This window comes from Nanorana parkeri, unplaced genomic scaffold (genome assembly GCF_000935625.1).
Source record: "Nanorana parkeri isolate BGI_ZX_2015 unplaced genomic scaffold, ASM93562v1 scaffold1811, whole genome shotgun sequence".
Taxonomy (NCBI): Eukaryota; Metazoa; Chordata; class Amphibia; order Anura; family Dicroglossidae; genus Nanorana; species Nanorana parkeri.
In genome coordinates, this window is record NW_017308079.1 from 44,524 (window position 1) to 71,749 (window position 27,226).

General features: G+C 48.9%; 2 protein-coding genes across 2 annotated transcripts in view; one reads left to right on the plus strand and one right to left on the minus strand.

The window, feature by feature from the left end:
• KMT2B (lysine methyltransferase 2B) overlaps positions 1 to 27,226 on the minus strand; it is a 46,919-nt gene that overhangs the window by 18,850 nt on the left and 843 nt on the right. Inside the window, exons 2-15 of the mRNA XM_018571695.1 lie at positions 17,185 to 17,257; positions 13,414 to 15,887; positions 11,929 to 12,112; positions 11,472 to 11,700; positions 9,873 to 9,928; positions 8,313 to 8,561; positions 8,031 to 8,122; positions 7,862 to 7,936; positions 7,010 to 7,123; positions 6,781 to 6,927; positions 5,054 to 5,149; positions 4,830 to 4,947; positions 4,632 to 4,745; positions 2,521 to 2,705 (exon numbers count right to left, since the gene is read on the minus strand). Coding sequence (XP_018427197.1) covers positions 2,521 to 2,705; positions 4,632 to 4,745; positions 4,830 to 4,947; positions 5,054 to 5,149; positions 6,781 to 6,927; positions 7,010 to 7,123; positions 7,862 to 7,936; positions 8,031 to 8,122; positions 8,313 to 8,561; positions 9,873 to 9,928; positions 11,472 to 11,700; positions 11,929 to 12,112; positions 13,414 to 15,887; positions 17,185 to 17,257 — 4,206 coding nt within the window. The remainder of the gene's footprint in view (positions 1 to 2,520; positions 2,706 to 4,631; positions 4,746 to 4,829; positions 4,948 to 5,053; positions 5,150 to 6,780; positions 6,928 to 7,009; positions 7,124 to 7,861; positions 7,937 to 8,030; positions 8,123 to 8,312; positions 8,562 to 9,872; positions 9,929 to 11,471; positions 11,701 to 11,928; positions 12,113 to 13,413; positions 15,888 to 17,184; positions 17,258 to 27,226) is intronic.
• The window catches only part of RBM42 (RNA binding motif protein 42), a 31,813-nt gene continuing 20,203 nt past the window's right edge, over positions 15,617 to 27,226 (plus strand). Inside the window, exons 1-2 of the mRNA XM_018571700.1 lie at positions 15,617 to 15,630; positions 19,512 to 19,519. The gene's annotated coding sequence lies outside the window, so the exon portion shown is untranslated. The remainder of the gene's footprint in view (positions 15,631 to 19,511; positions 19,520 to 27,226) is intronic.

Consider the following 27,226-nt stretch of genomic DNA (forward strand, 5'->3'; position numbering starts at 1 on the left):
CTCGGAGTTACCTTTTGCATCAGTCACATCAGAAGCCCCTCTTTCATAGTCCACACCCCCTCCCACTTTCACATCAGAGTTCCCCTTTTACATCAGGAGCCCACTTCACCTCAGTCTTCATTTCCCCCCTTTACATAACAATCTCACTAAAATATTTTTGGAGGTACCCAAGGGAGCCAGGAGGCAAACCTGGTTGAGAAAGGCTGCCCTAGGAAGCTCTACTAAATTGAAAACCTGAAGACTTGTAACTCTATACAATTCATATTGATAACCTTCGTTTTCACAGCAGCCATGCTCTAGTAAAGAGCATAGAAATAGACTACCCCTAACAGGTTAAACAGAAAATATCATTAAAGAAAAACCTAAATTCCATGAAATCTATGAGCAAGTTCCATAATATCAGGACACCTTGGATCACGCACTATATGCCCCAGGTGTTGATTGCCAGATAAGCAACAGAATGACTGGAGTCAGCTACCCCCCTCCCCTAACCCCTAAGTACAATCAGGATCTTTTCAGGTTTGACACCCACCACAGGTCAAGAGCACTACAAGCAACCACCCAAGACACACCAGCATCAGCTTCACGGAATCAGCAACTCTACTCGTTCCTCTTTTTATCCCTGTAAATGAACAGACTTGTGCTCTAGTACACTCTTTGAAACTCTCTAGGGCCCATTCAGACCACATCCAGATCATCTCCAGACCAGACTGTGTATTCTAATGCCTTGGTTCTCAACCGGTGGGTCGCGACCCAATGTTTAGTGGGTTGCCGCATGCCTTCCACTTTTCTAGGTTAGAGGCTCCTCAGCCTCCCCCTAGCGCAGCGCTGTCCATTCTTACACCAAGCAGCCATTCAAAATATGCTGCCCAGTGCCGAGTGTCAACTTGAGGTGGGGTGTGCTGGGGGTATGGCTGCGAGGGAGATCCATCCATACGTGCAATGCTTATAGCTCCCATGTCCTGTAGAGGTGCCTGAACCGGAGTGACATCACATTCTGGCTCCCTGGACCTCTATAGGGCACGCATGGGAACAATACAAGCAATGCACATACGGATGGAGCTCCATCACAGCAGCCCACACTGCCGTGCGTTCCATTGTAGTGCAACTTGGGTCGGGGCTTAATGACCGAGGACAAATGTGGGTCCTGAGGTTACACAGGTTGAGAACCACTGCTTTAATGTATCCCTATGCTTTTTCTGGCCTCTGTTCACACCAGCGCAGTCCGTTCCTGACCAGACCAGAAAAATACTGCATGTCTCATCTTGTCTGGTCTGGCATGCACTGGAACTGCGGGCAGGTTCACACCATTTTCTGGAACAGATCTGGTCTGGAAAATAGTGTGAACCTGCCCTAAAAATGTATTGTAAAAGAAAAGCAATTCTTGCACCCGGGTTATGTCAAACCCTCACGTGATTGATGAAGATTACCTGTGCACAGTGCCGGAGAGGCGAGGAAAGTTCAGAGCTCAGAAGACTTTGTATAATTTCATGAAAACCAGCGTGCAGTTCCGAGAGCATGGCCTCTCTCCATATGGTGCCGCCCTCACCCAAACACGGCGGGCAGGTATACACCACGCTCTCGGGTAAGTTGGAGAGGATCTCATACCCCTCATCTGAAGGCAAAAAGGAGGGGAGAGAGAGAGAGAGAGAGAGAGAGAGAGAGAGAGAGAGGGACAGAGTTAGAGCACAAACCATGAACACAAACCGCAACCGTTCTTGCTCCCTTCAAAAAGGAAAATGAGCCGGAGCTCCTCTCCACCAAAGGGAGGGATAGGGCTGCTGCAACCTGCCACCCTGAAACCAGAACATAACAGTGGGGGAGTGTTAAAAGCTCGTTTGAGAAGTAGGGTGCTTGGACACAACACCATGAATAACCTGTCCCAGACCCACAGCCAGACCCTAAAGTAGTATGAACCCAACAGGGGCCAAATGGTGCCTGCTTCACTGACCAACCTCTGCCCACGCCACATGGAGCATCAGGAGGACCTGACTTCCATAACCCAGTATCACCGCTCCTTCACGGCAGTGCTAGAGAGAATGGCGGGTGAACAGCAGCCGAGCCCAACTTGCTCAAACATAACTAATCACTTATAGAAAAAAAAAAAGTCCAGCAGCAGACCATCAACTTTGCTAAAGAATTTATTGTAGCACACAGGTACACATCGTCCTGCCATGTATCCTCACATTGTAGTGCAACTTGGGTCGGGGCTTAATGACCGAGGACAAATGTGGGTCCTGAGGTTACACAGGTTGAGAACCACTGCTTTAATGTATCCCTATGCTTTTTCTGGCCTCTGTTCACACCAGCGCAGTCCGTTCCTGACCAGACCAGAAAAATACTGCATGTCTCATCTTGTCTGGTCTGGCATGCACTGGAACTGCGGGCAGGTTCACACCATTTTCTGGAACAGATCTGGTCTGGAAAATAGTGTGAACCTGCCCTAAAAATGTATTGTAAAAGAAAAGCAATTCTTGCACCCGGGTTATGTCAAACCCTCACGTGATTGATGAAGATTACCTGTGCACAGTGCCGGAGAGGCGAGGAAAGTTCAGAGCTCAGAAGACTTTGTATAATTTCATGAAAACCAGCGTGCAGTTCCGAGAGCATGGCCTCTCTCCATATGGTGCCGCCCTCACCCAAACACGGCGGGCAGGTATACACCACGCTCTCGGGTAAGTTGGAGAGGATCTCATACCCCTCATCTGAAGGCAAAAAGGAGGGGAGAGAGAGAGAGAGAGAGAGAGAGAGAGAGAGAGAGAGAGGGACAGAGTTAGAGCACAAACCATGAACACAAACCGCAACCGTTCTTGCTCCCTTCAAAAAGGAAAATGAGCCGGAGCTCCTCTCCACCAAAGGGAGGGATAGGGCTGCTGCAACCTGCCACCCTGAAACCAGAACATAACAGTGGGGGAGTGTTAAAAGCTCGTTTGAGAAGTAGGGTGCTTGGACACAACACCATGAATAACCTGTCCCAGACCCACAGCCAGACCCTAAAGTAGTATGAACCCAACAGGGGCCAAATGGTGCCTGCTTCACTGACCAACCTCTGCCCACGCCACATGGAGCATCAGGAGGACCTGACTTCCATAACCCAGTATCACCGCTCCTTCACGGCAGTGCTAGAGAGAATGGCGGGTGAACAGCAGCCGAGCCCAACTTGCTCAAACATAACTAATCACTTATAGAAAAAAAAAAAGTCCAGCAGCAGACCATCAACTTTGCTAAAGAATTTATTGTAGCACACAGGTACACATCGTCCTGCCATGTATCCTCTTCACTCTAACATGTTTCACCTAATAATGGCCCGAATCATAGAGACTAATCATTTGCTACGACTGAGGCCCAGTTTGGGGGTTGAAACGTGTAAGCATTTGTTTGTTGCTTTCATGCCATCTTACAAATTAAGTACTGGATGGACGGATGCCAGTTTTTACCTATAGCCAAGTGGAAGCTCTGGCGGAACCTTTACCAGGCACAGAGGTTCCAGCAGCGGGATTGGATACAAGTGGGTAGAGCTACTCCATGTTTCCTAATTGTTTAAAGGGTTATTAAACCCTCACTTTTTTTTGCATGCATCTACTGCTAGCAAGCAGTAAATATATGCAAAAACTTGGGGCGGCGCATGCGCAGTTCGGCCGGAAGACGAGGAGAGACAAGTATACAGAGCAGCGTGCATCCGCACAGACACCGTGGGACATGAGCGAAGAGGAGGTCAGAGGAGTCAGCGCTGGATCGGAGTCCCGCAGCAGCGCTGGAGGGAAAGCTAAAAACTACAGGAAAGAAGATGATCGGATTAGGAGGCATGATTTAAAGGTAAGTCCTGACACTAACATTGGGGGGAGGAAAAAAAAAAATACTTTGTCACTTTAATTGTAGAGACGTCTATGTTAAGAGTGACGAGGACCCATGGTAGGACGATATCTACCTGTGTGCTACAATAAATTCTTCAGCAGTTTGCATTGTACGGCCGGACTTTTCTTTCTGTGAGTGATCAGGAGGACCTTGCCATATAGGTAAGGAGTCACAATAGGGAAGGGAGAGTATGGCATATGTGACCCCAACCAGACAGCCTCCCCCGGACCACTCACCCACAGGCCTGCCTTTCTAGACCTAAGCTGCAGAAGAGGGGATCTAGGACCTCTAAAATTGAAACGGGTGGGGGGGGGGGGGCTAACAAGCAACTGTACAAAAACTGAGGTCACAGGCTACTGGGATCCCTTTTAAACTCTCTAGTCTTGAGTTTCCTCCAGGTGGGCACAGCCATTATCCCAGTCCACTGCCCTGGAGGAGAATTCTGGAAAGATAAGCTGTAGGGAGTTAAGAGACAACACTGTAAACAAGCCTTTCATCTTTTTGGGCACAGCTTTCCCAGTACAGGTCCCCTCTGAGCTGTAAATGTCAATATAGACAACTTAAAATATTGTCAGGTACAGCAAGCTGCCCTGAAAACAGTGTAAATGTTGCAGCACCTGCAAGTACCTCTGACGGCCTCCATTTAATTTCTGTGCGCTTTGAGGTCTGACCGACATCCCCCCAAAGGTCTGTGTGGTTTGTTTTGTTCCGCACTACACCCAACAGAGCCGCGTAACAACCCATTAGATTCCTAATGTTCCAGGCCATGCACTCACCAGAGAGCCCCTCGCACTTTGAGTGCACCCACTTATCGCACTTGGCGCACTGGATCATCTTGCTGTCGTAGTCGTTCTCCTCATAGCAGCGACTGCAGATGGGACAGAAGCTCCCTGCCCGGAAGAGAAGGGGGTGCTTAGGAGTGTGAAACACGTGCAGTAAGGTAAAGAGAATATTGTATAGAACATAAAGCTCACCTTTATTGTATAGGGTGGAGCAAGCTGTACATAGGTTTCCCCCTTCCGTCAGCTCAAGGTCAGCGTCCACTGCGGGACTGGCGCCGCAGCTTTTACAGCGAACGCAGGAGGAACACAACTGAAAATAAAAAAACACAGGATAAGTATGAGCACGCCAATTTAGCATACATGGGCAAACCAGTAAATCGGTTAGCAAAATGGGTCTGTCCGCCCTTCCTACTCACCCAGCCTTTCCCACTGCGTGGCACCTTAACGGGATAATTTGGTCCGAGGCAATAAATGTGATAGTTTGTCTGGCAAAGTTCGCACTCCAGCAGAGGCTGCAATACAGGAAATAAAAGAGAATGATTCATACAACAGAGAGAGAAGTCCAAGTAGTTCACCCAGCCTTCCAGGAGAGACCTAATTTTTGATCTAAAGTCTACCCCCCCCTGTAATAAAAAAAATCCCAAAAAGTTTAGGTAAATACAAATCCGAGAAATCTGTACATTTACTTGTTGTGACGTTATCATTTCTCTGCTAGCACTTTATCTAGCTCCAGCTGCAGGGAGAAGAGAATCTGTGAGGTGCCCTATATCGCATCCCTCAGATGCTCTTTGCTGCTGGACCAGCAGTGGGCAGGTTTTGTGGGCATTGCCCTGTGGCTGTAGGATGCAGAGTAGAAGGTCTGGTCTGTAATTTGCATGAATTGTCCATCAAATTAGGCGAACGTGAAAGAAGCTGCACCATCGACAAAGCTTCCCCCCCCCCCCCAATAACCTTCATCCCATAGGGAACTATGTATCACAAACACCCTCAACCAGACCGTACTCCTTCTCCAAACCCTTTCAAACTGGGAGGGGTTTAAGGCATTGAAAAATAGGATCTGTTTGATGGTGTTTATGTTTTAAATAAAGTTTACTGAAAAGAAAAGATTAGGCTATAGTGCGCCTTCCTTCACTTTCAGTTTGTGTGTTTGGGATGAGGATGGGTTCCATGTGATCCTGACATCCGTGGAAGGTTTTGCGGCTTTAAGTCTGGCTTGCACAGTTTCACTTACTACAGTATCGTTTCATTTCATTAATTTTGGTTTTCTTAAAGTGACATTAAAGCCAAAAAATGTTTCCCCTCCCCCCATGTAAATGTCAGCACTTACCTCAAATGATGTCTCTTATTCTGATCTTCCTCTTCTTTCCCCATGTTTTCATGTGTCCCTCCAGCGGTGTGACGTCACTCCGATCCAGCGCTGACTGCTCTGTCCCTCCGATCCAGCGGTGTCTGCAGGCGGGTGCACGCGTCCATAGACTTACCTTGCTTCTCTGCTCGTATCCCTGGCGAGAATCGGAACTGCGCATGCGCCCGCCCCAAGATCCTTTGCGGCCGTACGATCACTTCCTGATTCTCGGCGCGGGAGCGAGCAGCGATAACGAGGTAAGTCCTGGCTGCTTGCTAGCAGTAGATATAGGCAAAAAAAACGGAGGGTTTAGAAACCCTTTAATTTAGTTCCTGGAGGTGTTAGAACCTATGCCAAGTCTTTATTGCCGTTGTCCTCTTTGAGCAGACTTCCTCTCACTTCCTATTCTGGCAAGGTGTGGCAAAGACAGGAAGTGATGGGATCGCTCTCATATATGAATGGAGAACAACAAAAGCACAATTATTAGGAGTGGGTTTTTTTTTACCGCTTCGAGTCTTCCTCCCTGGTGTCACTTGCACAGACAGTGGCGTTCTCCCCAATAAGGACCAAAGATGGCAAGTTATGACGTTCTATCAAGCTTTGGCAGTAGTTGGACTTTAAAGGTTTTCATGTAGAAACTGCTCTACTCTTATTCATCACAATAGTCTCTAGAAACAGGCGCAGGTCTGCATAGCAACAACTAACCCTATGGGACACCTGAAAAATCTCCTCAATGGACTCAATGTCCATTTTTGAGGAAGCAGAAAGGGTTTCAGTGTTATAACAGATGCTGGTTACCTTTTTGGCTTTCCCCTTGTGTCCGCAGACGTTGCAGAACTTGCAGCGCTGGCAGCACCAGCTGTCCTCCTGCTCAGGCAAAGGCCTCTCGGACTCCTCCAAACAGAACGTGTGGAAGGGCTCGCAGCACACCTGACAGTACAAGAACTAGAGAGCGAGAGAGACAGACAGAATGAGTTTGCAGAAAGTCAGACAGAAACCCCACCACATCAAGGGAATGCTGCTTTACCTGATGATGTCCGCGGCTGGCGCAGAGCAGGCACACGTGAGTCGGTGTTACGGGGAAAGACGTCAAGATACTGAGCCCCCCCATCATCCACACGTTCTGCAGGTCGCAGTCCTCCTGAAAGACACAGAAAGAGTAAGTGCACAAAAACATTAAACAAAGGTTTTACATCTGGTTTAAAGAGACAGTCTCTGCACATTTATGGCACTCCAACCCCATTCCACCCAATAACACACCTCTCCAGCAATCCCCTACTGCTCCTCTCCATCCCAAAATGTTGGATTGGATCTGGGTGTGGGGGAGCGTGTGCAGTGCTAAGGCCCAAGCACTGAAACCTAACCACTGCTGGCTGTAAGAGGAGGCGACGTCACCTCCTTTGGAGGATGCAATGGAAGAAGGAGAATCAGGGGGGTGCATCAGTGAGTGGAAAGGGGGGCCTTTAAGGATAAGTGCAGTTGAAAATAAATGCATCCTTTTTTGCCCCCTTTCCCCGACTTAATCAAGCCCACCCTCCTCCTCAGATGCATACCCCCTTCAAATCAGACAACTGCAGTTCCCCCGATTACATCTATCAGTGTAAATCACCGCCCTGGCTGTGCTTGCACATTAGTGCACCATGGGGCCGTGTCCCAAGGCCAGAGACAATCAGAGACAGTCACGCTGAAGTCTATAAGGGAATGCACAAGCAAGGCCAGGACAGTAAGGATTGGAACAGCGGTTGTCGGATCGAGGAGAGTGGGTTTGGTTAGAACAGGGAAGAGGGGCACTACCCCTTTTAATGGCTAAAGTGACAGTGTCAACATTCCCATCCTCTTCAAATCCTGCTGTACAGAAAAATAAATCTATACATCATACCTTGAAATCGACGCGTAGACGGTGGGTTCCGTCGGAAGATTTGATTTTGGTTGATGTGCCATTCAAGGTTGAGTCCTTCGGAACGGGAGAGAGAGAGGAGACTGTGAAAAAGACAGGACTTGTGGACGTGGGACAGAAGCTGCAGACTAGCTGGCTACAGTAGACTCACCTGCTCCTGGCCAGACCTGGCGCGGAGGATCACGGGCTGCTGGGGTACTCTGCGTGGCTTATTCTGCTCCTCCGAGTCCTGAGGAAGTAAATCTGTGACATGACAAGAAACAGATTTTTTTCTCCCCCTAGAAAACACGTCGCTAAAGAACTATACGTACAGATCAGAAACAGCAAACAGGCTAGGGAGATCTCCGGACTTTAAAAAAAAATTAAAAAAAAATAAAACATCACGCATGGAGACGCCGGACCGTAAAAGGTAATGAAAGTCTACAACTCTTACCGGACTCTCGCCGCTGTTTCCTGCGGGGGGCGCTCGGACTCGGATCGAAGTCAGAATCCTCGGAGTCGGGGAAGAGGTCGTAGCATGGGCGTTGCCTCACACAGCGGCGGGTAGATTTGCGCTGGGACGGAACGCCGGGTTCTAGTCGCTCGGAAGCTTCCGTGTCGTCGTTTCGGCAGACCTCGGCAAAAAAGTCGTCCGATTCGGAGCTGCTCTCTCGCGTCGGGAGGTGTCGGATTGGCTTTCGGCCTGTGGGTGGGATTAGAGAATAGGAAATCATGTTAATTAGGGATGCGCCGATACCAAGAACCGTACTCGGTACAAATACTTTTCGAGCTCCAAGACTAGACTAGAGAAAAATTAAAAAGTTAGGAGGCGGCTGTCATTTGTAAGGAGCACACGGAGCTCCTGGGATTTGTACATATCTGTTTATTATATATATATATAACACACACACACACACACACATATAATGCACCGATACCATGTTTGTAAGTAGAAGCACTGGTACTTGCTCAAGTCCTCACAGATACGGGTACTGATACATTTTTGTTTATTGTCATGTGACAGTTTTTCTAAAACAATACAGACTAATGATTTCAGGACAGTGGGGGAGCGCCAGAGCCCGGTCCCAGCTGCAACCCTGGGAGTTCTCATGAAAATGGCAAGTATCGGCACTGGTAGCTGAACATCCCTAAGGAAATGGCTTAAGTTACAGCCTAGCAGGTATGTGATGCACAGGTGGAACCATAACTTTTATAGCAACACTAAAAACTCGTCTGAAGCCGAAGTCTGCCGCTGTAACTGATGGTGCCCGTAAATCTGTTGGCTGGATGGGAAGCAACCTATATGAGGGTGTCTGTGCGTTCAGCTGACAGTCAAGTATGATAGGTCTAGACGTGGTTGGGGTTGAATTGTAGGAATCAGATGGGAAGCTCTATTGGTGCATGTTGGTGCATTGGTGAAGAAGGAACCACTTGGTTCCAAAACGTCGCTATGATTCGGACACTACTATAGTCATTAAAGGAGAACTATGGGGTCAGTGTTTTTCCCCATAGTTCTCGTTGGGGGTAACGGGAGGACACAAACTAGCGTCCTCCCGTCACCCTAGGCTCAGTATACCGCGAGCTACAGCTCGCGGTATACTGAGACGCCGCACCTGGAGCGGATCCCGACTTAGATGACGGGATCCGCCCAGCTGCGTGAGTGACAGCTGGCTCTGCCTATCTAGAGGCAGAGCCAGCTGTACCCGCCCCCTCCCCCGTCCGTTCCGCCAGTCAGCGCTGGCGGATCGGAGCGGGGAATCCAGCCCCTCCCCGTCATGGCAGAGAGCCGCGACAGGATCGAGAGGTGAGGGAACCCGGTATGTGTTCGCTCACCTCCCGATCTACTGAGCCGACCTGTAACAGTCTCATTGTCACAGGTCGGCTTAGAACTATGAGGTGAGTGGAAATCACTCATGTCATAGTTCTCCTTTAAAGGAATTGGCTTGGTATGAAATTGGAGTGCGAGTGACTATACATCGATTTCATATACTCTAAGTGAGAGACAGAGACTCACCTTTCTGCGCTATCCTCTGCTGTCTGCGGGCTTCTATCCGCTCACATCTCCGGTATCTGAAGGGAAAAAAAATGAATGCAGGGGTTAAATAAAAATGTTTAAAAAAAGCATATTCTAGAGTCCAGAATTTATCACCATCCCTTTCCTCAACTCACCCAAAAGGGTCACCATACAAGTTACAAGGGGTGTCTTTTTACCCCTTTATTTTCACCTGGTGACCCTACAAGTAACTTACTTCCTGTCCTAGGGTGACAGTGCTCACTCACTGTACTATAAGGGCCGGTGCACACCTAAGCGACACCTCACTGCGCGGCAATCGTGCACGATTCCGCACGGTCAGGAGTCGCCTAGGTGTGCACCGATTTTCCAATGGCACCCCATTCGCGCCGGGCGGATCGCGCGGGATTCCGCCCGTGCTTCTGAAAACACGATCGCTAAAACAGCCGCGCGTCGTGTATCGCAGAAAAAAAAAAATTTGGATTTTTGTACTCACCTTAAAGTCCTTTTCTCTACGTTCATTGAAGGACACAGGGCAATAGATCGTAGATCTACCGTACAGGATCTACGATCTGTTGCCCTGTGTCCTTCAATGAACGGGAGAGAAAAGGTACTTGCACTTTTTTTTTCCTGAGATTGACGCGCAGATGTCATCCCATTGAAATCAATGGAGCCGTGCGGCCATCGCTGCCTGCATTGTGCAGGACCACGCAATCCCAGATGGCGTAGGTCTGCACCAGGCCCAACTAAAGGCGCAGCAGCATTTTTTTTTTTCTTTTCAATAACTTAATTGAAAGGTACATTGCTTACTGCATTCAACAGAGGCACTTTCTGTTTACATTGTTGCATCATATTAGCCCTCCAGAATGTGCACGGCATTTTTATTATAGGACAAATTCCTCCAATTCTCTAACATAGGGGTATTGTTTAGTTCAGCTGAGGGCAAACTAGGCAGGGCTGACAACACTGCTTGAGATTTCAGCGCAGCAGAGACACTATAGACAGCTCAAAAAAGGAAGGAGCTCACTGCATTTCTGACAGATATAAAAAGGTATTTAAAGGAGAACTATGAGATGAGTGATTTACACTCACCTCATAGTTCTAGCCGACCTGTGACAATGAGACTGTCACAGGTCGGCTCAGTAGATCGGGAGGTGAGCGAACACATACCAGGTTCGCTCACCTCTCGAAACTGTCACGGCTCTCTGCCGTGACAGGGGGAGGGCTGGATTCCCCCCTCCCATCCGCCAGCGCTGACTGGCGGAACAGACGGGGGGGGGGGCGGGGCAAGCTGGCTCTGCCTCTAGATAGGCAGAGCCAGCTGTCAGTCACGCAGCTGGGCGGATCTCGACATCTACGTCGGGATCCGTTCCGGCGTCTCAGTATACCGCGAGCTGTAGCTCGCAGTATACTGAGCTTAGGGTAACGGGAGGACGCTACCCTAAGAAGAACTATGGGGAAAAACACTGACCCTATACTTCTCCTTTAAGACAAAACATGGTATTTTGCCCAGACAAGCCTCTTGTGATTTGCAGAAAGGCACAACTGGTGCAAAAGATCTCAAACTGTAAAAGTTCACCTCTTTGTAGGAAAACAACTTACACGCAACATTGTTTCTTCGTGTTGGGACCGCCAAACTTTGTCTTGTCCTTGCAGTTTACGCATCGGCCGCAGTCCTCCATCACGTTGCAGCCTTTGCACTTGCCGCATCTGGCCATCCGCAGCCTCACCCTGGATGTTGGTCGAGGCCGGCGGGGAGGTGGTGCCGACGACTGCCTGACAGGTTTCTGCCGGGTGACCGTGGTGGGCTCTGGCTCTGAGGCCGACGACTCTGAAAATGCAGGAAAAAAATAAAATAATTAAAATGGTGAATTTGGATTATTCACAAACAGAGCGTCCTGGGTCTTATGGTTCCCCCAGGAATATACAGAAGACTGTTGTAGCCACATGGAGGTACCAGCTACAGATCCAACGGACACTTTTAGAGAGCAAATCTTCCAAGCCAGGTCCGAAGGAGGATGCTAAATTGTAAAACAGAGTACTTATCGGGTTTTCTCACCTTCTTCAGGAGCTTCTTCTGCAGCTGCGGCTGCTGCTGGCACCACGGCCTCTCTCTCGCACAGCGGCAGGGCACTCAGCCTGGGGATGTCCTCCGGAATCATAGCGCGTGGCTTCCCTAAAGCGACAGCAGGATGGCGGCACACGTGTTTAATCCGCGGCCCTTGCACTGGGGAATCCTGCCCCTGACGAGAAAAAGAAAACGTTAAAGATCAGCATCACACCGTCTGAGCCAGGCTCCCCGTGCTGCCTAAACTGAGTATTACCTGCATGGTCGGAGATTTGGGGCCATTTTCTTGTTGGGTCCCAGCTGGGTCTTTTGAAGAATTAGCACCCTGAAAAAGATATACATTGATTTAAAGTGCACCCGATATACAGCATTAAAAAAAAAAAAAAGCCTCACATTTATCCTTTGCTCTGGAGTCCCAAGCAGTGTTTTTAGTAAGGATGCACCGATACCGATACTAGTATCTGTGCCAATACTCATCCAAATGCTCCGATACCTGAGCTTCCGCTATCAGGAAGCCGGGCAGCGAGTCATTACACGCTGCCTGGCTTCCTGATGGGCCAGGAAGCTGGCTCCATGCTCCCTCACTTGTGACGAGGGAGCATGGAGCCAGCTTCCCGGCCCATCAGGAAGCCGGGCAGCGTGTAACGACTCGCCGCCTAGCTTCCTGATTGGTCGGGAAGCTGGCCAAGTAGGAAGCCGGACGGCGAGTCATTACCTTCCCCCCCCAACTTTCTGATTGGCCACCTGGTGACAGGGGAGCATGGAGGCGGCTTCCCGGCCCATCAGGAAGCCGGGCAGCGTGTAACAACTCGCCACCTAGCTTCCTGATTGGTCGGGAAGCCGGACAATCAGGAAGCAGGACAATCAGTCATTTCCCCCCCGGCTTTCTGATTGGCCACCTGGTGACAGGGGAGCATGAAGGCGGCTTCGCGGCCCATCAGGAAGCCGGGGCCGTGTAATGACTCGTCTCGTTCCCTGGCTTCCTGGTTGGCCAGAAAACTGGCTCCATGCTTCCTTGTCACCTGGTGACGAGGGAGCATGGAGACAGCTTCCCTGCTAATCAGGAAGTCATTACAGGCCGCCTGGCTTCCTTAAAATGGGACTTCCGGTATCGGCGAGGACCGAGATAAAAATATCGCCACTCGATACCGAAAAACGTTAACGGTGCATCCCTAGGTTTTTTTTTAGCCCTGCACAGTTCGTTTGTGGCCTACAGAACATCCACCCCTCTTGTCATGGAGAAGGAGGTGTTCTGTAGCCCAACAAAGCAGAACTAGGCAGTGCCGACAACACTGCTTGGCTTTTCGGTGCAGCAAAAGCACTGTGTTGTCAGTTCAAACAGGAAGTTCAGAGTTTGCCGGATTTCCAGGTATTTTTCTGTACTTGCAGCATTTTTAAGGGGACTAAATATGGAGAAACAAGAATAAAAGATGTACGCTCACTATAAATACACACTAGACCTCCTATAGCTCTTACCTGATCAGCACTCTTCTGCTTGTCAATCTTAAACAGCTGTATCTTGGCCTTCTCCAAGAGGTTGATGACTTTCTTGTCTGTGCCGGAAAGGGAGAGTTCAGTAGGAGGGAAAGTCAGGACGCCCTGCGAGCTCATGGACTGAGACTGGAACTGGGACTTCAATGCAACTTCTCCGGGGCACAAAGTCATGGCCTCCATTTTGAGAGGTTTCACGGAAGCATCCGCCTCATTTGGTCGTAATCCGCGCTCCGACTTCAAGTTTAGGGACTGGACTGGCTCAGGAAGCTTTACAGTTTGATTGGAGATTTGAGATGTGTGAGGAGCCTGCAAGCCTCCAGAAACAGTGTCAGCAAACAGAGGTAACGCCAAATGGTTTGCCCTTCTTCCTACAGTTGGTGACTCTTTAGCGGAAGTGCCCGGCGAGAGATCTGGTGAAGCGCCGGCCACCGTGGCTGAACTATGGTCGGACAGGTGTTTCCTACCTGTTGTAACAGCGGAAGCCTTATTGGCCTCGTTGTCCTGAAGGGAGACAGACTGGTAGATTTTCAAGTGCGCTTCGCTGGGGGTGAACTGCGGCGCACGAAGGAGTGGAGAGCGCTTGGACTCGGGCTTGGGAGGTGGGTCAGAAGGGAGATGGGAAGGTGAGGGTGTCTTAAGGGTGCTGGATTTCACAGGATGCTCCGAAGGTTCGGGTGAGGACAGGTGTTTAGGAGGCTGAGAAGAACTTGCAGTTTCTTGCGCTTCTGGAGCAGAAATATTAAAGGAGTTCCAGCGGAACGTCGGTGCTCGCAGGATGTTCTTGCGCAAACTTTCAGAAGGTGCAGAGGGAGCTGGAGCGGGCGGAAGAGAGGGCGAGGAAGCCGCAGAGGAAGGCGTGGAGGACGTCAGCGTGGAGTCCGTTCGAGGAGATGCTGGAGGTAGCATGTTGAGGTGATCATCTTCATTAAAAAGACTAAAACACGGATCAGCAGGCGCGTCGGAAAGGACCTGCTTCTCCAGCTCGGCCAAAATACCGACTGGCTCCGACAGGCCCCTCTTGACCTGCGCGTCGGTGACATTTGGCAGGTCTTCTTCAATTAACCTTCGAGGAATTTTAATCACGCGGGAAGGACGTGCATTCACAGAGGGCTTGACCGACTCGGTGGTCTCGGGGCAAACCGCTTTGGAAGGCTGAGCTGGGAGTTGTGACTGGGCTTTGCTCTGGGCTTCCTTCACCTTGGCTATAAGCTTCTGAGCAGCTGTGCGGTCCGTTTGCAGAGAACAAGTCCGTTTGGCTTTCTTGCTCTTCCTTAGAGGGCCAAACTGTTTTGGTGGAGGCTGCTGGTCAGACACGGACGAGGCGGTATCCACCGGATCGATGGGCTCGCTTATTGGTGCCGTTCCCTGAATCGAAGCAGAGACTGTCGTTTCCGGTAGAGGTTCTGCTGGCTGCAAGGGGTCGATTACTTTCACCTCTTCCGAAGGCATCTCCACTAATGAACTGTTCTCAAAGTTATCTCCTTGCTGGTGTCCTTCAACAGGTAATGGGGTCAAATCTGGACCATCTTCTAAAGTCTTCTCAGGAGTTTCTTCCTTTACAGGCACCGGCTCTGGTCTTGGTTCAGAAGACTCTCCATTGTCTGGTAAAGGTTCTACATTGGCCGGTATTCTTTCATCTTCAACCTTCTCCTGACCAATATCAGCTTCAAGATTCTCGCTTTCCTTGCCCCTGGGTTCTTCTTCACTCTCTTGCCTGGGTTCTGCTCTCAGCTTCCATTTCACTTTCCGAACCTGTCTATCTCGTCGCCCCTTTCTCTTAAGAGGAAGACAAGACTTCTCTTGTTCAACTTCCATCGTGGTGGCTTGTTCTTCAACCTTTCCGTCGGCTCGAGAAGAAGGAGAACTCGGTCCAGTTGGTTGGTCGGCATCAGAAGTGGAAGGTTTAGAAGAGCCTTCAAGAGCTATGTTGGCTTGGGCTACCTTGGAAGCTTCGCTTTCATAACTTGCTATATGGACTCTGGTATCTTCATCGGCGGGGCTCTCTTCAACAAGAGCAACCGGACTGTCCCTTGAGGAGACATCCTGGCAGAAAACCACAGATTCTGCTACTTTGGGCTGACGCCTCACGGGAGCTTTCCTATACGTTAATCTCTTGCCTTTCCCCTTCCGACGTTTATTTCTCCTTGAAGTAATAGTAGAGCGGGTCTGTTCCTTGACGGGATTGGAGGGGAGAGTGAGGTGGTTGCGGGAGGCTACCACAGACTCTTTTGGAGTAAGTAAAAATGACGTATTGATGCCATACAATGAAGGGTCCAGTTGGGTGAGGTGAACTCGAACAATCTTGTCGGGGGTGAAGCCATGCATAGATTTAGGCAGCGCCGCGCACTCTTCCTTAACAGTGGCTGCAGTAGGGCTCGCTTGCTTCGCGTTTGACATGGGCGGGCTCTCTTCTTTAAAGGGGAAAACCGCAGAAGAGGTCGGAGATGAATTCGGACCTAAGCACAAAACAAGAAGAACATTTTAAAGAATGCATTTATGTGCATACCTCCAACTATTAAACGTTACGCTGATAACATTAGTGGGGTGAAGATTGAACAATTAGCATCCGATCTTCAATAATGCCCCTTCCTGACTATTGTGATGTACAAAAATATTACCAAATTCCTCAACCCCTTCATGACCGTACGTCACTGGCAACGGGGCCATTTCAACAGACTCCTGTTTAAACTTGTAAAGCCGACTGTCGGCTCTACAGTAGAAGCGATTCTGGCGACGCAGCTGCCGCCAGATCGCTTATACGGGCCGGCGAACGGGGGGCTACGTCTGTTCCCCATGGTCCCCGTGTGTGTCGTAAAGTAGTCACCGCTCCAAGCTCCCTCCCGGGGATGGACTAAAATCTCACGTTTAGTTTACTGATTTGTATTGAGCTTGTAGTCCATCCCGGGAGCGAGCTTGGAGCGGTGACTACTTTACGACACACACGGGGACCATGGGGAAAAAAAGTAGCCCCCCCCCCTCCAGAAGGAAGGACAGTGTCAGAACCAATTCAGAGATGATTGGAGGATCTACAGCCGAGTGATACACAAATAACATACATTGTTGTTCAGAGTTCAGGGACTTTAATTCATTTTTAGATTTAACTCCTGGGTCTAGTGTCACTTTAAAAGGAGAACTATGAGGCGAGCGATTTTCACTAAGCCACATAATCTGAGCCGACCTGTGACAATGAGACTGTCACACGTCGGCTCAGTAGATCGGGAAGTGAGTGAACACATACCGTCGCTCGCTCACTTCTCGATCTATCCCTGCAGAGCCGTGAGTGACAGGGATTCCTCCCCGCTCCGATCCTCCAGCGCTGACTGGCGGAATGGACGGGGGCGGGCACAGCTGGCTCTGCCTGTGGATAGGCAGAGCCAGCTGTCAATCACGCAGCTGGGCGGATCCAGACAGTACTATCGGGATCCGTCCCGGCATCTCAGTATACCGCGAGCTGTAGCTCGCGGTATACTGAACTTTGGGTGACGGGAGGACACTAGTTTGCGTCCTCCCGTTACCCTTAGGAGAACTATGTGGAAAAGCCCTGACCCCGTAGTTCTCCTTTAAGGAAGGAGGGGCGACTCACAATATAGCGTGAGCAGACTCCAGGCCCATCAGAGCAATGACACAGAACATACTGAGAGACACTTTGACACATTTGTTAGCTCGGTCCCTTTTTCTCTCTACACTCTCATGCTGCGCCAGGCAGGAAATCTGCATTTTCTTGACCGAGAGGATAGAAACAAAGTGCTTCACCTTTATTCGATCTCAAAGCCAGGCGGAGCGGAGCGCTTTCGGATTTTTCTTCTTTTAATTCCACAACCTCTTCCTGCAGGGGAAAAAAAGAAAAGAAAAGCAGGCGCGTCAGTTCAATGGCCAGCTCTTGGGACGAGTCACATGGGACAAAATAGAGAGTGGCTTATCCTTGTGGTTTCCCAAAAGGAATTCTTGTACATTGCTTATATCACAACCAACAGCCCCCCCCCCCACCCCCCCTGATAAATCTATTCAGTCACCTTTTCTGCGAGATGCATGTTACATGTTTATATTATTATTTCTAATTTGTATCTGTTGTGTGTGCTGCGTGTTATATGTTCCTCTCATGTTGTAGTGTGCGCCTTGCATACGCCATGTTATGGCTTTCTACATTGTTTGTGACTGTTCTAGTTTGTGCCTTCCCTATGTAAATATTTGTAATCTCTTAAAGATTCTCGCTACATCCTCCTATAGAAACAAAGCGTTGTAAAGCTGGAGAATCCCAGTCCATATGTTATGTAAAGCAAACCTATGAGGGACCGCAGGATGTGTTAAGCTGATCACAGCCGGTGCCATCTAAATGTATTTAAAGCTGAACTGCAGGTTAAACAGATGAAAGTAGTCACTGTCCCGAGTGACTACTTTCATCTATCTACATTTCACGGAGGCATCCGTTGTCACCACCGCACCCACCCAGTTGGATTTGGGTTTTTGTCCGGTTCAGGAGTGCGATGGGACAGGAGGATTAAGCTCCAGGTTAAACAAACATTTGCTAAAGACAATAATCATGTGTATTCTTCCAGATCTGTGCAGTAACCCAGTGTGAGACTTGGAGCTTCCTGTAATAAAGACTGCTCACTGTGCTGTCCTCTCTCCTTGTGCAGGGTGACAGGTCTAGTCTCCGCCCCCTCCTGTAATAAAGACCGCTCACTGCTGCCCTCTCTCCTTGTGCAGGTTGGCTGGTCTTGTCTCCGCCCCCTCCCGTGATAAAGACCGCTCACTGCTGCCCTCTCTCCTTGTGCAGGGTGACCGGTCTTGTCTCCGCCCCCTCCTGTAATAAAGACCACTAACTGCTGTTGTCTCTCCTTGTGCAGGGTGACTGGTCCTTATTACAGGAGTGGGCGGAGATGAGACCAGTCACTGATGCTCTCTCTCCTGGTGCAGGGTGACTGGTCTTGTCTCCGCCCTCCTGTAATAAGGGCCAGTCACTGCTGCTCTCTCTCCTGGTGCAGGGTGACTGGTCTTGTCTCCGCCCCCTCCTGTAATAAGGGCCAGTCACTGCTGCTCTCTCTCCTGTTGCAGGGTGACTGGTCTAGTCTGCGCCCCTCCTGTAGTGGTCTGCTGGCAGCCTCCTGTCTTCCCCCCGACATCACTTTTATAAGACCGCATCTAGGTTCAAAAAGGCATTTGGCGCACACAGCGGATTTATATCCTTTGTGGCCATTGAGGAATATTTAGATGAAAGTTTTTGTGTCCGGAGTTCAGCTTTAAGATTTCCCCACAGATAGGTAGCACACGGGGCCCACCCAAACAATCCGTTCTATTTATATCCGAATTTAGAAAGACCACACAGCACTGGGTAACAAATTCTGCCGACCTAGCATGTAATCTTTATTATTCTTCAGAACCCTTTCCTCTGCACCACAAGAAGCCCCTCCAAAATAAAACAGAAGCCCCGCCCACTGCCCAATCCATTGACAACCATCAGAGTTGGACACCAGATGTGCTTTGTACGGAGCATTGGTGACCCGGCTTCTGGGATTTGTCCGGCCCTGCAATGATTAAAGCGCAAGCTCTTTGGGTCAGCAAAGTTTAACCACGTGCATCTCTCCTTAAAAAAATACCAGCGGAGCCCCTAAGGGGAGTACAAGAACCCCTTGTCCATCCATCACTCATCACAAGGCCAGCAGGCAGAGTTCCCCTTCGCACGTCACCAGGCGGGGATTTTCCTGATCTCCCGACAACCAGCCGGGCCGGCTCTATAATCCGAGTTAATAATATATAAGCAACTTACAAGCTTCCCGCAAATGACAAGAACAGCAGAGGAGACACAAGACGAGAACTTCCTTCTCTGCCGCACGACTCCATACGCTGCCGAAGACTTGTGTAGGGGAAGCTTAGCTTAGGGAGATTCACCCTCCCTGCGTGTCCCGGTGAATGTCATCACTGCGCGCAAAAGGAAACGCCAATAGGAAAAGATGGGAGATCTTCCAATGGGGACACCAATTCTGGTGACCACCGGGGATTTCCCTCTCTTTGGAGGGATTCCCTCTCGCTTCCTGTTGCTATCGGACAGGAAGTTTAGCGAAATCTCCCAAAAGGGATAGAGTGAGCAAAACAAAAAACTAACTGGGGACGCACAGATACATGTTTTTCGGTATCATGTATGAGTACCGATATTTTTTTTTCTGGTACTTGCCGATGCCAAGTACTGGTGCATTGTGCCCCGATTATCAGACAGTCGGGCGGCAGATCATGACCCGTCACCCGGCTTTCTGTTTGTCTGTGAAGCCGGTGTTCTAGCGAAACACCGGCTTCACTTGCCGAGGCTTCCTGAGCAATCAGCGAGTCATGAGGTGCCGTCTGGCTTTCTGATTGGTCAGGAAGCCAGGCTGGGAAGCAACAAGTGAAGCTGGCTTCCTAGCCAATCAGGAAGCCGGGAGGCACGTCATGACCTTCCTCCAACACGTGAAGCCGGTTTCACGTGTTGCAAAGCAGCCTGGGTTCCTAACCAATCAGGAAGACGGGAGGCGGATCATTACGTGCCTCTTGGCTTCCTGATTGGCTAGGAAGCCAACTTCACTTGTTGATAGGCAGCCTGGATTTCTAACCAGTCAGGAAGACGGGCGGCGTGTAATGACCCGCCTCCCTGATTGGCTAGGAAGCCAACTTCACTTGTTGATAGGCAGCCTGGATTTCTAACCAGTCAGGAAGACGGGCGGCATGTAATGACCCGCCTCCTCGGTTAGGAAGCCAGGCTGCTTAGCAACACGTGAAGCTGGCTTCCTAGCCAATCGGGCCAATCATAACCCACCGCCTGGCTTCCTGATTGGAAAGGAAGCCGGCTCCATGCTCCCACGGCACTGCTGGTCAGAGGGAGATCTCCCTGTGACGGGGAGTTCCGGATTCGGAAGTATTGAAGCATTTGGACCAGTAATACGAGTATAGGTGCATCCCTAGTTCTAACCCCTCCCCCGACGGTTCTCGTTTAGACGAGTCATTTAAAAATCCATTTTCCGATTGTAATTAATTTCTCCCGGTATGACCTCCGCTATAGGACTCGATAGTCCGCGACTCCGGGTACTCGGATGCATCCCCCACGCAAGTCTACTTTCCTCATCACATAAAGAAAACTATAATTCCAGCACAAAGACAATGAGCCCCTCGCAATGGCCACAGCCGGGGTGCAGATCTTGGACCTGGGGAGCAGAGACGCCACCGCTGGAGCCCCCCAAAAATATTTAACATACAAAAAAAAAAATCTGGTTTAACCCTCCGGCACCCAACAACTAATGATATGCGAGCTCCGGATGGACCAACCTTTATATTTATACCTGAGACAGAGGGACAGATATAATTAATCAAATGCCACACCTATCCTATAACAACAACCAATGAGTCAGCTGCTCGCCGAGTACTAACAATGCAACCAATTGTATTTACACCCCAACATTCTAAGGACAAGAAGCACAGATAGGGAACTATGATTTATAGGGAGCCCATCAAGAAAATCTCACCTCCGGCCTCCCCTTCAGTCTTCTATCTGACCTCCGCCCTCCCCTCCAGTCTTCTATCTGACCTCCGCCCTCCCCTCCAGTCTTCTATCTGACCTCCGGCCTTCCCTTGAGTCTTCTATCTGACCTCCGTCCTCCCGTCCAGTCCTGCACAGTTGTACCGGCTCCTCTCCTCTGATGTCACTGCACACTGCAAGCTTCTCACAATGTGCATTAGAAGCTGCAGCAAGTCAGATAGAGCCCGCCCCATTTCCTGGCTGGAGGACATCCAGTATCATCTAGCTCTTTCTTCTCCAGCCTAACTCTCTGGGCTCCCCCTCCCCCCCTTCATTAAATGGATTTTAGTTCTTTCAATCATGGAGGCTCAGCATCACACGGGGGCGGTCTGCTTGCAAATACAGCATAGGAACGCCCCCCTTCTCCAGAACGACAGCCACCCATCAAGGCATTCTGATATATGCAAAACCCCTCCCACTGCTTGCATCAGAGCGGAGGGCTCTTGAGGAGTACTGACGCAGAATGCCGTGATGTTTTCAGGAAGCTATGTACAGCACTCTGCTGGCCCCTCCCACCGGCCAGCAAGGCATTTTGATATTTGCATAGCTCCTCCCAAGGGCCAGCCCACTGCTCGAATTAAGGCTGAGGGCTCTTAAGGAGTATTGAGGCACTTTTCTATGCAGTGGCGACAGATCATGGCTGATGGGTGGGAGGGGCCAGCAGGGTGCTGTACATCACAGCACCCTGCTGGCTCCTCCCACCAGCCATGATCTGCCTGCATTGCATAGAAAAGCACGGACTTAGTGATGACATTTTACATACAGTGATGACATTTTACATACAGTGATGACATCACCATATATTAAAAAAAAGGCATTTAATGCAAAGGAAAAAAGTTTTTTTTTTGTATAATAAGCAAACTAAACTTCGGCTTTTAAGTGAACATTTTGATAGCCGAGTTATAGAAATAATCTGTAAGTGGACTTAAATCATATTTGAGGCATCAGAGGCTGATTTTATGAGAGCTTTACGCAGGTTATGTATAAACCAAACAAAAAAATAGCCATTTATTGCGTTTTATTGGGTAGCCAAACTCTCCTCCGCACATGCCAAGAATTACATTTCTGCTCCTATTAGCCCGGAACGCATCAAAAACGCGGTATACCACACCGCACTGCGTGTGCAGAGACTCATGCGGATCTGGTCTGCATGTGGTGTGAACAAGCCCTCAAACATGATTCAAAACGTCCCCCACAACACCCTCAACATTCGTTGCCCCGGGCAGAAATTGATGGGAAACCCAAAATGTCAGTTGTTGCTGGAACAGGAGGAGATATCTTCCCAATGGGGACAACTGCCTAAGAGACTTTTCTCCCCTTTGGAGATATTTCCTCACTTCCTGTTGTGTCTCTGGGACAGGAAGCAAAGGGAAATCATCTCTACGGGGCACAAAGACATCAACAGGGCTTCCAATCCATCTCACGGGTCTCTAGAACTAAAAGAAACAATGACTTGAAATGCACCGACTACAGAGTTGTGTTATTCAATACTATATCTGTAAAAAAAATAAGTCAAGGCAACTGGATTTTTCTTGAAGACGTTTCACTGGTCACCCGACCAGCTTTCTCGATTCAGAATGAATGACTGAAATGAGAAAGCTGCTCGGACGACCAGTGAAACGTCTTCAAGAAAAATCCAGCAAATCCAGTTGCCTTGACTTATTTTTTACAGATACACCCGTGACCTGGATGAGCGAGAACCTTTACAGACATTATTCAATACTGTTACACGCATTCAGAAAGTGACACTAAACTCCGGAGTTAAAAGGAAAATTATGAGGCGGGTGATTTTCAGCCTCATAATCTGAGCCGACGCGTGACAATGAGACTGTCACAGGTCGGCTCAATAGATCGGGAAGTGAGCGAACACATACCGGCGTTTGCTCACTTCTCGATCCTGTCCCTGCAGAGAGCCGTGACTGTCACTTACGGCTCTCTGCAGGGATTCCCCCCCTTTCCCCACTCCGATCCTCCAGTGCTGACTGGCAGAACGGACGGGGGAGGGGGCGGGTACAGCTGGCTCTGCCTCTAGATAGGCAGAGCCAGCTGTCACTCACGAAGCTGGGTGGATCCAGACAGTAATGTCGGGATCCGTCCCAGCTGCGGCATCTCAGTATACTGCGAGCTGTAGCTCCCTATATACCGTGCTATGGGTCACGTGAGGACGCTAGTTTATGTCCTCCCGTGACCCCTAGGTGAACTATGCGGAAAAGCCCTGACCCCATAGTTCTACTTTAAACCTTAAAAATCTATTTGAGTACATTAACTCTAAACAACAATGTATCTTATTTGTGTATCACTCGGCTGTAGATCCTCCAATCATCTCTGACACTGTCCTTCCTTCTGGAGGGGGGCTGCTTTTGGTCCCCATGGTCCCTCGGTGTGTTGTAAAGTAGTCACCACTCCAAGCCCGCTCCCGGGATGGACTACAATCTCATGTTTAGTTTACTCATTTGTATTGAGATTGTAGTCCATCCCGGGAGGAAGCTTGGAGCGGTGACTACATTACAACACACACAGGGACCATGGGGAACAAAAGTAGCCCCCCTCCAGAAGGAAGGACAAGTCAGAGATGATTGGAGGATCTCCAGCTGAGTGATACACAAATAAGATACATTGTTGTTCAGAGTGAAGTGACTCGAATGTATTTTTGAGATTTCATTCCCGAGTTTAGTGTCACTTTAAATATATCAGGTAGGACAGGACACCGGCTGTCAAGCAGAAGAGTCATTTGAAGTGATAAATAGAACAGGAGGGCCGGAAAGTTATAATCAAAGTATGAAGTGAACGTGCACGATGTAAAGCGTCAAGTAAAATTGTCGCCACTATAAACATACCAACAATAAAAAAAAACAAATAATAATAACAACAACATTAAATTAAAACAAAAAAATAAACCACAACGATTCATGACTGGGAAGGAACATGAATATTGTATAAACAGGGATCCGGTCTGCTGCTATTCTATTTGACTCAGAACGTTCCAATCAAAACTCACAGAACACACCGCAGTGATAAATCAAAGAGCCGCCCAATCAGATCCCCTCACTAAAATCACAACATGAAAACCGCTGCCATGAACACCACAACTGTCTGTATACATCTGTAATGGGATAAAACATATTCGGGGACCATGCTGATGATACAATACAATGAGGGGAATCTAACAAAACCGGAGCAGAGACAATCTGGGAGAGCAGAGACAATCTGGGAGAGCAGAGACAATCTGGGAGAGCAGAGACAATCCGGGAGAGCAAGGACAATCCGGGAGAGCAGAGACAATCCGGGAGAGCAGAGACAATCCGGGAGAGCAGAGACAATCCGGGAGAGCAGAGACAATCCGGGAGCAGTTGCCCATGGCAACCAATCAGATTCTCTCTTTCAGTTTGTTCAGCTAAGCTTTTAAAAGGAAAGATAGAAGTTGATTGGTTGCCATGGACAACAACTCCAGACTCTGCTCCAGTTTAGATCAATTGCTCTCAATGTGTGCGGCTCTATTATGATACAATGCCGTGTATACTGATATAATGTATCCACCCCTGTAATGGAGGATACAAGGTATGAGACAACAATGACCTGACACATCGATGTGTATACACTGGGTGGTGACACAATTTATTTCCATCTTTGATCGGGGTGATGATACAATGTATACAGCTCGGTTGGTGCAGAATAAGAGTAACACGTTTATTTTAACGCTGGCGCGGACAACTTAATATGGAACTCTGAAGCCAGTCCGTCCAATCCGGGAGTCAGACGGATTTGTTTTTAGCAGCCCCATTGACAACAACCAAAATGTCTGGCTACCTGGCTCCAGGGATTCCTCCAGCCCGGCATTAATAATACAATACATCCAGTACTGTGGTGGTGGCCATGATACAATGTGCCCAGCCGCACCACCATAATAATAATATAATAATAATAATTAGGGATGCGCCGATATATCGGCCCGAAAATGGCACTTTTGGCTAAATGCCGAAAGTGCCATTTTCCTGCCGATACAAGGGCGCATCCCAGGTTTCTTTCCTCCCCGTTGCTCTATGTCCCGGCAGGGAGGAGAGAAAGTGACAGCCGGCCGAGAGCTGCGAGAGGAGAGCGTCTCTCCTCCCACACCGCTCAGCCGCCTATTACAGTCCGGCAGAGCGGTGTGGGGGCGGAGACAGCCAGCGCTGTCACAGGAGGCTGGGCTCTCCTCCCTGCACCGCTCGCTCAGCTTCCTGTGACAGCGTGTCAGAGAGGAGAGCGGGTACAAGCAGTCATGTGATCGCCGAGTGTTTGTACATAATTGAGGACAGAGTACGGTTACTATATCCTCAATTATGAATGAATAGGAAGTGATCTACATCACCTCCTACATCACTTCCTGTTCATTCATGATTGTGGATATAGTAACCATACTCTGTCCTCATGTTATCAATGAACAGGAACACTCAGTATAGAAGATTCCTGTTCATTGATAACAGAGGCTGAAGAAAAAGAGATTGAGGACTTGGTGTCTATGAGGACTCTGTGTCCCCAATCCCTTTTTCTATTTTAAAAGGGAAATATCAGGAGTCTGTTTAGATCCCCCCAATGATTCCCCGGAGCCCCTAAAAGTAAAAAATAAAAATATTTAATTTAAAAAAAATGATTACAAAAATAAAAAGTTTATAAAAAATAAAATATTAAAAAAAATTGGAAAAAAAATTAAATAAGAACATTTTCGGTTTCGGTCTGACAATTTTTTTATTTCGGTTTTTACATTTCTATTTCGTTGCGCCTCTAATAATAAATAATACCAATAAGTTAATAGTAATAACACTAGTTAGGGTTATCCCCTGAACTGTGGCGACACAATGTACATATGCCGGAGATGCTACTGTGTATTCAGTTCTCTAGTTGTGATGATATCATTTGTATAGATTGGTTAGGATACACTGTATACAGCACATGTCCCCCAATAATACAATAATGTGTATATTCTGGTGATGTTCCAGTGTACCCGGTTCTATTTGGTGACAATATGTACACATTAGAGAAGATACAATGTAACCAGCACTGTGGTGACGCACTCTGCATAAGGTGCTATAGATACCCGGCACTGTGATGGGGATGCCGAGGATGACACAATAACAATGTGTATATGTTGGTGATGATGATACAAATGTACCCAGCACCGTGATGACATAATATCGTGTATGAGCAGATAAAAGACACAATAAGGGGAACTTATCAAAACCGGAGCAGACAAAATTTGGAGCAGTTGCCCACGGCAACCAATCGGCTTCTCTCTTTTTATTTTTAAATCTTACCTGAACAAACTGAAGAGAGAAGCTGATTGGTTGCCACGGGCAACTACTCCAGATTTGGTCTAAACCAGTTTTGATACATTTCCCTCAGCACTGTGGCGGCACAATCTGCATAAAGGTGGTAGAGATACCTAGCCCAGTGATGGAGAGCACGATGATGACATAAGGTGAATATGATGATACAATGTAGCCAGAATTGTGATTGAGAGCCTAATGATTTGTATATACAGCGTGATGGTGATCATAATGAGGACATACAAATGTACAGGTTATTGATGATGATGATACAGTGTACCCAGCAAAGTGATAAAGATCTCAATGCCAATGTGTATACTTTGGTGATGATGATACAATGTATACGACACAATATTTTGTATACTTCGGTGATTAGGAGGATACAATGTGTATACTCTGGTGGGGATGATGATGATGCAATGTATCCAGTGACATTGTGTATACTCCATTGTTGGGGATGATGATGATACAATGTGTATACTCTGTTGGTGGGGATGGTGATGAGGATGATAAAATGTGTATACTCTGCTGGTGGTGGGGATGAGGATGATATTACAATGTGTATACTCTGTTGGTGGGGATGATGATGATACAATGTGTCCAGTGACACAATAATACAGATAAGAAGTGGTCAGCGCGGGCCGCTGGGATCTGTCACGTGACCCCGCCCCGCTCCCCACAGCAGGTGATGTTGTGTTAGGGGCCCCTTCATCACTCCTCCACCACCCCCCGGTCCCCTCATCCTCCTCCGCCCACCTGAGCGCTGTGTGTATCCAGGGCACAGGCCCCCGCCAGGCGCTTGGTGTTGCGGTGTATGCCGGGTATCCGAGGCTTTGCATGCTCCTCCTTCGGGGCCCCAGCTCTGTGGAACGCCACCCGGGCTCGCTCGGTCCTGTTCCCGCTTCTCCCTACCCACGGCCGGCCCGGAAAGCGGCCCCGAACCGAGCCC